The sequence below is a fragment of the Gadus macrocephalus genome, chromosome 15 (assembly GCF_031168955.1).
Source record: "Gadus macrocephalus chromosome 15, ASM3116895v1".
In the NCBI taxonomy this organism is placed as follows: Eukaryota; Metazoa; Chordata; class Actinopteri; order Gadiformes; family Gadidae; genus Gadus; species Gadus macrocephalus.
Window position 1 is genome coordinate 9,902,959 of NC_082396.1, and position 12,420 is coordinate 9,915,378.

The 12,420-nt window shown below is 43.9% G+C and overlaps 1 protein-coding gene across 2 annotated transcripts in view; it reads right to left on the minus strand.

The window, feature by feature from the left end:
- The window catches only part of LOC132472798 (cGMP-dependent protein kinase 1), a 74,750-nt gene extending 62,787 nt beyond the window's left edge, over nt 1-11,963 (minus strand). Inside the window, exons 1-2 of one of the 2 annotated variants that reach the window (XM_060072578.1) lie at nt 11,177-11,963; nt 3,571-3,737 (exon numbers count right to left, since the gene is read on the minus strand). In XM_060072578.1, the coding sequence (XP_059928561.1) occupies nt 3,571-3,737; nt 11,177-11,433 (424 nt within the window). In that variant the 5' untranslated portion in view covers nt 11,434-11,963. Of the gene's footprint in view, nt 1-3,570; nt 3,738-6,380; nt 7,042-11,176 lie in introns of those variants that run through there. The other variant, XM_060072577.1, reaches the window with a different exon arrangement.
- Between the last annotated feature and the right edge of the window lie 457 nt (nt 11,964-12,420).

A 12,420-nucleotide genomic window follows, 5' to 3' on the forward strand; every position in this document is an offset into this window, starting at 1 on the left:
GCTGAGGTGTTGTGATCGCAGAGAACAAGTGTAATCCTTCTCAGTTTGTTTGAAAATCTGATTCGGCTAACTAGTCTGGAGTAAGAGTATCTGTTACTTTTTATTATCTTTTTATTTCATTGTCATCAAACTGTTAATGATTACTAGACAGTACGTAGGGGAAATAGTATATAAATATATTGATTCATATATATGTAAATATATATAGAGAGAGAGAAAAAGAGAAAAAGAGAAAAAGAGAGAGAGAGCGAGAGCGAGAGCGAGAGAGAGAGAGAGAGAGAGAGAGAGAGAGAGAGAGAGAGAGAGAGAGAGAGAGAGAGATTCTTCATGTAAAAAATCCCATGAATCCTATCCGACCATCGTAGAAATCCCTGTCACTGTGAATTGACAGTTGATATAATTTCTGCATTACCTTATCTCCACGTAAGGTATAACGTTGTGGAAAGAGAAGGCTGATCCCTGCGAAGACTTGTCAGGTATATCAGAAGCTGGTGTCTGCCAACGCTTACAATTAACACGCCATGTCAAGGACATTTATTTTTGTTTGTATTGCACAAGTATTGAGAGGATTAGATACAAGATCGATAGAACCGGGTTCAAAGAGAAAATAAGAAAAGAGGGTATGAGTATGAGTATGAATATTATGATGGTTAGATGGAAAGCACCAACCATCCTATCCTTTATTAATATTTTAAACAATTTCTGCAAAAAGATTCATTTAATTCCCTAAGGGAATTGTCTCAAACTGAGAGAGAAGGGTAGCCCTACTTGAACCAAGCTCCTCGCTCTGTCACAGTTGAGGAAACCAAGACACAATGCCCCCTAGACAATTCTTTATATTCCAGATACACATCTGTTTCCAAAGAGCCCTGTAGTGCTGTACGATTAATCCATTTATGGTGTCCTGGCATTTGCTTATCACAGTAACACATTTAACGCAATTACTTTATACGAGAAATGCAGTATGTGTGTGTGTGTGCGTGTGTGGTGTGTGTGTGGTGTGTGTGTGTGTGTGTGTGTGTGTGTGTGTGTGTGTGTGTGTGTGTGTGTGTGTGTGTGTGTGTGCGTGCGTGCGTGTGTGCGTGTGTGTGTGTGTGTGTGTGTGTGTGTGTGTGTGTGTGTGTGCATGGGTGTGGGTGTGGGTGTGGGTGTTTGTGTGAGTGTAGATGCATGCATTTGTGTGTGTGTGAGCATGTGTATGTGTGGAAGTATGGGTGTGTTGTTAAAGTCACACAATGGCCCCTCACCAACTGATTTGCGTTGATGTGAATTAGTGCAAGTGAGTCACATGACATTCCAACCGAGCATACTGGTAATACTTAAGCGACGTTTCGGCCATAACCCCTCCCCATCCCCGCTCACTGTCAGAATCTCATAAACCTTGTCTTCCAAGAGGATCTTCTCATTTCACAGGTCACAACCGTGTTCTTTACCCTAAACATTATCTTGAATTAAAGTAAATATTACTTCCTGTCTTTAATAGAGTTTTGTGTGTGTCACTGTACAACGCATGTGGCTATAGGGGCTGGCGGCCGCCTTTTCTTAGGCCCCGTCCACACGAAGCCGATTTCATGGCGAAACCGCAAAGGTCTTGTACGGTTCGGCCTTCCGTCCACACGAAGCCGGCGAATCCGCTGACCGAAACCGCAAACTTCTGAAACCACCCTCGGAGGTGGTTTCAAATCTATCCGGTTTCGTTTTGGTTTCGTGTGGACGCCTGAAACCGACTGAAACCGCAAACCATGACGTCATCGCCCCACCCCTCGACCTCCTAAGCCAATGGCTCTTAAGCCCGCGGAGTCTCAGAAATCACAACAAAAAAGATGACTACAAGCTTGTAATCGTTCTGCAGCATATCATGTCCCTTGTTGGGTTGCTAAGCCATTATTTATTGAGAATCTAGTTCGCCATCGTAGAAGAGCTGTTTGTTTGTGTTGTTAGTGGTTCGGGGGGCAGCCTTTATGCGCATGCTCGCCTCTTCTTCTTCTGGATTTGTGTACCAGAAGCAGCGCCCCTTATGGGCCTGGAATGTTTACTACAGCGTTTCTACATATCTATCCGGTTTCGCTTGGCTTCGTCTTTACGGAGATACTTCGAAACCGGATAGATCGAAACCGTAACGGTTTCGCCCGTTTCGGCTTCGTGTGGACGGGGCCTTAGTACCTGATGTTTAATGCCATTTAATTCAAAACTAAGACAAAAGGGATGGGCCCTGACATTTTTAGGAAAGTATATCCAATCAGAACCAGTCATCCAAATGTGTCAAATGGGAATTCAGAAGAGCACAGGAGGAGGAGTGGTGAAAATAACTGTAATGGATCATCGGTTACGTTTCAATATGTTGTATTTGAGTAATGAAGTAATTTAGATGACATCGTGGATTATCATGTTTCCCTCAAGTTACTCCGGGGGCAGGATGGTCTAATGCTTAGGTTGCTTGACTCCTAGCCAAAATGTACGTGTTTGATCCCAAATGTCTCTAACTCCTAACAGTTATTAAGTGTGGATTAAAGCATCAGCCAACCGGATACGTCCTACTAAATATTAATATGATTTTTTTAGTATGCTGGAGAGATTTTCCACATTTATGTGAGCAATTATTGGTTTTAGAGAACTAAATTTGATTGTTGAGCTTGATAATAAGCGGGTACACCCCTTCTCCCAATTAAAACTATATTAAAATCACTGGAGAAAACACAGAACAAAAAATAAAAGTAGATAATGACGTAATATATTTTATTTGTATACATAAGGGAGCGAAAATCCTCAAGTTTGTTTCTCTATAACTGCCTGTGGGTTTCACACAACGCCTTACTGGAGACATAAATTGAGATCATAGACTAAATTTAGTCTGAGTAGTGTGTTGATTTGAAATAGCTTGACCATGTCTTGGAGCACTCACTGCTCCCCGACCATATCCTTGGCTGTTAATGCAAAAGCATCTGTCAAACCCTTCTGGTTCTGCTTACAAATTCCTGCAGTCATCACTCCACTAGTCTGCCCGTTTGCCATAGGAATTTGTTGACATTGAATCTGTCACAAACGGTTGACGCAATTTCTCCAGTTAATACTCCTAATACACTATTCCAAAATTAAAAAGAGTTTACAAATAAAATTTATGCAAGAAAACACAACCCATTAAGGGACTGCTTTTGGGTGTGTTGTTTCCTCCTAAAACCATTATTCTACCTCCTCCATCTTAAAACGATAATTGAGGACCAAAATATGTGAGGGGAAGAGGCTTCCCCTCACATTGTGGCTGTCAACAAAATGGCCCTCGGCATTAGAAGCTTTTGAAACATGTCCATAATGCATAATTTCCCCCCTTGAATTTAATGTCACCAAAAAGATTAAAAAGTTTATATAGAGAGTGAGAAATAGGAGGGGGGGAGGTGTGAGGGAGAATGAGATAGTAGGAGAAAGAAAGAGAGATATGATTATGAGTCACATTATTAATTATCCCATATTTACTTTTTGAACTCTTTGAATCTCATTGGTGTTGGATCCCAACACAAATGGAATCCACAACTGAGGACAAACATGCAGCAGAGTCGTGAAGAGTCATCCTACCTTCCATGACATAAACCAGGGAGCCCACGTCCCCTTCCTTGATGATGCATGAGTCCTTGCCATACTCCACGGGGTACATGCAGTCCACAATCTCCTGGATCTGGGACAGCTCCAGGTTCTTCATGAAGTCATTGTCCAGGATGGCCTCCTTGATCAGGTCCTTGGACCTGGAGGAAGATGCATAAATGAATGGATGATGAATTAATATATGAATGAATAATGGATGGAATGGATGGATGGATACGTTTTTAAGGGAAACACACAAAAAAAGAGATTCTAATATATTGTAGTCTTGTATACACCTAACACGTTTTGGTATTCAATTTGAGGAATGCTGTGATTGTCGGAGTGACCTTCATGGACATAGAGAAGCTGATGAAAGACATAAAGAAATGCTGTTGTCCAATCTTGTAAACGCCTACTCTATTTTGGAATTCAATACGATTTCTATGAATATCTTGAGAGATATGGTGACAATGAGCAGGTCCTGAGGATGATTTATTAGTATTCTCGATCCACCCTTACAGGTCCATGAATTTAATAAATGAATGAATTGATGGAAAAGTTTATTTATAGGTGAACCAGAAATAACCAGAAATAAGAAATAATAATTTGTTTGGGAGAGAGATCAGTGAACTGTACGGAATAGAAAAAGATAAGAACATGTATCAAGGCTAGGGAATAACACAATGTACCAGACCTACTACATGACTTGATTCCAACTATCAAGAGAGATTACATTCACTCATCTATTTGGGGAAGGGAAGGGAAGGTAAAAGAAAGAGAATTTGCTTCACACTATCCAACAAAAAAAGAAACGTTAGTAAAAGAACAAAGTTTCCCTAATCTCCCACTGACTTTACCCGGTTCCTGATAGGTTTTACATCTATCTCCATGAAGTCAGATGCTTTTATCTAAAATGACTTACAAGTGAGGCTGAGAATAACTTAATGCATTCACTTAAAATGTGCGTACCGACCTAAAAATTCCAAGTGCTGCAAAACCAACTTTCTAAAAAAGAAAAGAGCTAAACAGGAGGGAGTAGCTACAGGGATATGAAAGACACGGTCAACACTTTTTTCATTTTATTATTAATGGTGTAGTTATATGATACGATATGTAGATATAGATTAAATAACAACAACTAGCTCCCGCTTTCATTCACCCTGGCAAAAGGGTTTTTTCTGTGCCCCCAGCAAATGGGAGGCATGGGGGGGACCCAAAGTGGGCCCCTTACCAAGCCTCCCTAGTTGTCTATACAGGCAGAGCAGCACTTTGCAATAACATCAGTCTTCCAGTCCATTGTGAGGGAAGATATATTTGCCTTGATTTGCTAGTCGAACTTTGGGGACTGCAAGAGTGAAGCTCTCCTTAAAAGGAGAAAATATGCACTTTTAGAGTGGAAAAAATAGAAGAGGAAGAGAAGAGATAGAGAGGAAGAGGCTCGGGAAATTGGAGAGAGAGAGAGAGAGAGAGAGAGAGAGAGAGAGAGAGAGAGAGAGAGAGAGAGAGAGAGAGAGAGAGAGAGAGAGAGAGAGAGAGAGAGAGGGAGGGAGGGAGGGGGGGAGAGAGAGAGAGAGAGAGAGAGAGAGAGAGAGAGAGAGAGAGAGAGAGAGAGAGAGAGAGAGAGAGAGAGAAAGAAAGAAGATCGAAAGTGTGTGCTGAACTTTCCTGAACTTCTTTGTTAATCCCTTTTGAAATAGATACGGCCAGAGTTTGAGTAAGTGACAAGGTGGTTTACATGTTTAGTCATCTATAAGGTATAACCATTTTTTTTTTTTCTCCAAAATACCACAATCAGACTTTTCATGTAATGGTGTTTGCATTTTTGGCCCAGTCATTACAAACCCTTATTTGCACTTCATGGAGTTATAAATAGCATTATTTCATTTGCATGTAAAAATAAAATAAAACCTTTCCAAATAGAATTATACTTCCAAAGGATTACGAAAACGGCAATGGCCCACGACAACCCATTCCAGTAGTTGTTGTTAAACACAGAAGAGATGCCATTTGGGGCTAAACATACTGGTCAGTGACATAGATATCTGGCAGATATCAGAGTTCAGCTAAAAGCCTGTGGAACACTCTCCTGTCAGAATGAGGCATTAAGGACGTCTAGGCAAAGAGATAATCATCGCAGCCTATCGTTTTATGATATCCCTGCACCGCAGGGTCAGAATGAGGAATGATATATTTTGCAGAGATCAACAAACACAAAGATTTGACCTCTACTACAACACTTTTGAAAGCGGGAGGGGAAAGACAGATACAGATATAGACAGTCTACATTTAGAAGTTTGTAACGCATAACCTTCAATGGGAAAATAATGCTTGGTTTTGTACGCTTATGAAGTCTTATCGGCAATACCGATGCAATATGTGACTTTCAGCTTTCTGACCCACACACGCACATACATACGCACACACACACACACACACACACACACACACACACACACACACACACACACACACACACACACACACACACACACACACACACACACACACACACACACACACACACACACACACACACACACACACACACCGGCAAACAAGCACACCACAGTAATGTATTTCCTCTTTCTTCACTTTGACTTGCTGTTTCTCTATATACAAACTAAGTGTATCCTATATGGTGCTTTCTTAGTAGCTCAAGTTAGAGCTAGAGTTGACAGACAGAAAACATTTATTGTGTGCTAAAGGTGCCTTATCCTACCTGATGCGACATACAAGACGAAAATGCTTACAGCAGATTGAGGCTAACTACAAGGCCTAATTATAGCTACTTTAATTAAACCTACTTCGGGCTTTTGGGGTAGAAAGGGAGGGTGACTTGGCTGAGGTCATGAATGTCGAAGGCTGTGGGTTCCGCCGAGATCGCCTGTCTCTTGGTTCGCTGCTGCTCGTGCAACTCGGTCTGTTTGTGGACCTGTTGGGTGGCCGGTTTGATAACAGAGCGGTATTTGTCTAGTTCAGTCTGTAGCCTCTGGATGAGCTCGTCTTTCTGGTCGAGCTCTAGTTCAAGCTCGTCGATGAGCGCGTCTCGCTGCCGCAGCTCCTCGATTTTCTCCTGGAGCGCGTACTGGAGGTCGCGCAAGGTGCCCATCTCGCTCTGGGTAAGCGACGCCGTGTGTGCAGTGGTCCGGAATAACTTTATCCTAGGCGCTCTTCCGTCCACTCTTGATCCTCTCCCCTCGACCTTTTCCGCCAGGATACTTTATCAGGCATGAACAGATCGCAACGACACAACCAGCCTTTTTCGTAACGGAATTCCTCGCGTGGCTCCCCGCGCGTATTTTCGACTGCACTAAAAAACGCCGATGTTAGCCGTACCCAGTAACCCTTAGGAAGTTTCCCTTCTCCTTGCCTCCTTTTTTTTTTTTTTTTAAACAAGTCTCCCTCGGCTGCGCAGCATCTGAGGAGCGTCCTCCCCATGTGCGTCAAGAGGCGACCCTGAGAGAGCAGGCAATGGCGCAACAAGGGCGCCTGCAGGAAACGGCAGTATAATGCAGTCTGAGGGAGTGAGAAAAAAACGATGTTCTCACCGAATCAAACAAGAGAGAAAAAAAATTATAATGGCCTATCAGAAACACATCGCTCCGGGTACCATGTCATCACATCGCAATACCTCGCCTGGGTTCGCTCTTCGCGCTTCAAGGAATAGATGAAATAGGCCTACAATGATATCAAATTGGCACTGGAGTTAATTTAGGTTAAATTAACCCTCATATCGCAAAAGGATACTTTGATTAGGCCTATATTCTATATTTTTTTATTAAACATTAATAATAATGCTGAAGAAAACTTAATGAACGGACACATTTTTCCTTCAAAACAAAGATAATTATAAACAGCAAAAGAAAAAAAAGGTGGCATAGTCCTATAAGCGATTTGCATTTGTGGATCGATAGACCTATAGAAACGGCCGTATTAAACCCTAAAGCCATGTGCCTCTGTCCTGAAACCTGCCAAATACAATGGGCCGATTACAGGTGTGCGTTATATTAGCAGTTAACATCAGTTAAAGGTGAAGGGATCGAGCGCTTAAAGACAAAAACTCCCTCGACAAATCTTCTTGAAAACGAAAACCAACCATAACTTTTCTGAAGTGGTAGCCATTGCCAATTATTAATCTCAACAAAGGGTGTTTTTATCAAAACACTCTCTGAAAGATCACAGGTGCCCTCTAGTGGTACAATATGATACAAGATTTACGTCACCCTACCAAGAGCCCTTTCTGTGTGTTCACAGCACTTGCAAACAACACTACATGTTCTAATTATCATTGCATGAAATACTATAATTCGAAAATGCAATTATACAAACAATTTTATGCAAAGGATTGCTATACATAGTTTACTGCTATAAACGGGTATCACCATTATCACCGTCATCCTCGCTAGAAATTAATGATATGAGTGAAATGTAACAGAAAACAATGAGCAATGCAAAATCACAATGAGAAAGGGAGAAATATGGGTGGGGATTCGTCGCATGTGCAACACGGGTGACAATGCCGACATTCCCTTTAGCAAGGCATTTAACCCCTAAATCACAAGAGGGTTGACGCCACCGCCGGCGTGTGCACAGGAATTCAAGGCATTATGGCAGAAAGGCATTCAGTGGCTGCTCCAGCTATCACGGAAATAAACTGTACAGCGGGATGTGGTTAGTTTTGTGTTGATGGGACTCCCAGCCAAGAGGTTCTGGTTTCGAACCCTAATGTCCCAATTATACAAGCATCCTTGAGCAAGATGCCTAACACACCTACTTGCTCATTAAAGCTATAGGCAATTTGGAAAAAATAGCAAGAATAAAAGAGCTTACTCCCCCTTCCTCACTCACTCTTTAGCTTTAGCAATAGGTCTGTCTGGCCCTGTGGAAGACTGATCATAGGCAAAGAGCAGGCAGAGCAGGTAGCCACTGGCCAGGTACGTAGGCAGACAGAAAGGAAGGCAATCCATTTGGATGGACGGGCTTATTACCGGCCTGCAACAGCCTAGGACATGATAATGATGTGTTGATTGCTGCAGGGATGTAAAGGCGAAAAAATATATATTGAGCTTCTAAAATATTTTTTTTTATAATGGTCTCTGCTCTATGCCTGAATAGTAACCCTCCACTTGCCAAACAACTGTAGCTTCAAAAACAGTTTAAAAAATAGCATTAGCATCATGCTAACACTGATCACAAAAACGCAGAGTCATTCAGCATGTCCTCGTTTCGATAAAAAATAAAAGAACACAGACACCGACACCCAAGGTTTAGGCGATGCCACTACACAGTTTAAACAGGTTACTTCCTGCGTGCCCACTGCCACAGTGCTTAATTAAACTATCCCGGATATGTGCGTTCTCTAGTAGTCCTCAAACCCAGTCCCCCATAAGCCCCGCCCACCACTGCCCTTCAGGCCACCTCTGGACCGGAGACACCGGGCTTTATATTTCACCTCTCGCCATCCAGCTCAGCCTTTTCCTACGCCGATCGATGGAAACAAGATCCCATGCACCATGCTGTGGTAATGCGATGAGTGGGCTGGGGGTTGGGGTGGGGGTAGAGCCGAGGCGCTGGTGGTGCTCAGGGGGGGGGGGGGGGCAGACTGGTGCCATGCTCTGACACTAATTGGGGTCAAACCATCTTCCATCACCCCGGGATCCTGAAGGCCCCCAGGTACCGACCACAGAGGAGGGCAGGATCCTGAAGCCCCCTTGTACAGAACCAAGGGGCAGGATCCTGAAGCCCCCCAGGTTCAGAAATCAGGAGGGTAGGATCCTAAAGCCACCCAGGTAAAGAACACAGGAAGGCAGGTTCCTGAAGACTACCTGCCTTAGATCAGTCATAGTTCCCTTGTGTCTGGATAACCATAGCTCATCCCTTGAGGTATTTCTCATGCTTTTCTCATTTTCCCTGTGAATGTAGTATTGCCCATTCGTTATGTGCAATTAGTCATGCAAGGTTGTCTGCACAGGACACACCAGCAATGCTGATGCTGTGACAGTATTAGTGAATATATTAGGTAATTATATTCTACACAGGCACAAACAAATCAACGCTGAATTCTGCACCCCCTGCACACACACACACACTCAGTCACGCACGCACACCCTCACACACAAAGGCATGCACAGATACACCCTGTATCTGTCAATGGACCTCGGTCATCCATTCATCCTTCTTCATTCAGCCATCATCCTTGTTCTCGTCATCTAATTCCATCAAAGGATTGGTGGATCCCTTTACACACCACTTTACCCAAGGGCCAGGGGGGGCCCAAAGAGGGGCCACATTCTAAACTACTTACCACACAAATAAATGATTACTTTGTGTTACATTTCTAAATGTGTCTTTGTCTCTGTGATCACTTGATTCAATGTCAGTGAGTGTCTGACATTGGGAGGGACACAATACTTATACTCAGTGTCTTAATGCCTACTGTGTGAACGTGAATGTATGTTTGTGTGTGTGTGTGTGTGTGTGTGTGTGTGTGTGTGTGTGTGTGTGTGTGTGTGTGTGTGTGTGTGTGTGTGTGTGTGTGTGTGTGTGTGTGTGTGCGTGTGCGTGTGTGTGTTTGTTTGTGTGTGTGTGCATGTGACCAGGCCACAGTGACCTGCCGGTTATCATGGCACAGTGGTTAATGACAAAGTCGATTATTGCATTTCTACAGCTTCATCAGCTCTAATGAAATCAGGAAATTGCATCGACAACTTAAGAATGATATCAATCAGGCCCTAATTAATGTTGGCACGCCCATTGTGCTGTTTTTGTGCACAGGGCATATTAACATAATGAGCAAATCTGCCAGTTGTCTGAAGATTGAAAGAGTTGAGAGAGCTTTCAACTTGAAGAGTGAGAGAATGAATGAGAGGGTTGTGTGTGCGTGTGTGTGCGTGTATTTGCGCGCGTGTCTGCCGGCGTGAGTGCGTGTGTGTGAGTCGAGAGTGTGTGCGTGAGTTCATAGACAAATTGTATGAACCTATCAAGCACCAAGCACGTAACACACAATAAGTGTATATTTTTAAATTATCTGGGTGTGTATGTATACATTTTGAAGGCATAACGTGAAGCACCAAAAAGGTGATGACGATGAAGGAAGCATATGGTCCAACAAAGCGTTTTCTAATGGAGTATTAAATATCCTCAGACATGCACTCCGGGCGCGCAGCGTCGAGCTACTAAAAGCCAATAATGCATCGTACTTCCTCCCCTCCCCGTCCCGGGGGACCAGCCCTGATGGATCCGATCAATTAGGACCTCTTTCTCAGGCCCTTCTCGGAGCTGCGTCACCGGCTCTCAGGATGATCACGCAACCCATTCATGGAAGCATCCTCACCCCTTCGACTGCTGCAGGACCAGGGATGGAAACGCGGGTTTTTCGGGGGGTGGGGGTTGTGCAACTGACTTTGAGTAGTTCAAAACATTGTGGTTTCTTTTGGAATGTGGAGCGCATTAGCAGGCACACACACGTGCATCTCAACGTGTATTTCAATGTGTGGATGTAAAGCGTGCAGTGTCCCCTCCCTACTCACCCACCTACCCTTCCACCTTTCAAATAATATAAGGTAACACTGGCTCGCATCAGTGATGATAAGTGTCTTACCAGTCCGACTTGGGATATTTCCTAAAAGGTTGTCTGGAGAGGTCTTGGTGCGTCTGGGGCTCCGCAGAGATGCCCTGCGCCCTTCGAGTCCGCGGTCCGAGAAGTTGGGCGCTGGGCAACACGGACTGACATTTGTGCAATTTTCTTTTCAATTCTTGAATCTCATCATCCCTGTCCGCCAGTCGCCTCTCCAAGTCTCGTATCCTCTCCTCCTTCAGCAACAAGATCTTGGCAAAGTCCTCCTCGAGGTCGCTCATTGTGTTATCCTCTCCTCGCTCAAACTTTGCAGCAAAGCTCCTTCCGAGGACGCCACAACTCCCGATAGTCGAACAGGTTGGAAGGGAAATGGTCCTGGAAACGCGTTGGCAAAAAGGTCCGGTGTCTTTAACGATCCCCCTCTTTCATCCGTAATACAACAACCTGAATATCTGTGAACGCCCTGAGAAAACTGAGGCTAAACCCGGTTACTATTCAGAGGGAGAGAGCCGACGGCTGATAGATCCGCTGGGCGCTTCAGTCCACTGATCCTCCGGGGAGCTGAGGACGATCCCTCATTGAGAAACCAATTACAACAGCGCGTTTCCCTTCAATGGGCGCACGGCGCAAGTGGACGAAAGCATCGAGGAATGGCCGAGGCTACACAAATACCGCCCTCTCTGCCCTGCAATAATACACCAGCAGCCAAATATTTGTTGCTCTGTCAACTATTTTTACCATCACAGATAGACTCAAGGCTGCGGATAGAGTAGTGAGGCTCCGACCACGGGGGAGCGCGCTTGCAGTCTCGACACAGTTAACATGTCCATCCTCATTGTTGCCATTTGTGGGTCGTGTTGGGATCCTCAGGCAAAACAAACCGAACAAGTCAAGTCATGCATTAGCGCGGAACTGTAAAGTACCTAACCTGACCTAGTTTAATTTAAGCTACTGTTGACATATCACTAAAATCAATAGGAACAATGTGTATAGGCAATTCAGTTCAGTGGAGATTGGGCTTAACGTGAATCGGATATACATGGAATCGATGTGAATAGCACAGCACACACAGTAAAGTTGATCACAGACTTTAAAATTCCAAACCAATTCCTTGGTAGTAATTACCCTTAGACTACAATGCATGAACATCCAATCTGTATTCAGTGCCCTTAATATAACTTCAGGGGAAAGAGACACGAGGGGACTATTCCTCATTAAGATTCAGAGTTAAAAATAGACCAGTTGGGTTTTCATTCGTCAATGGGCCT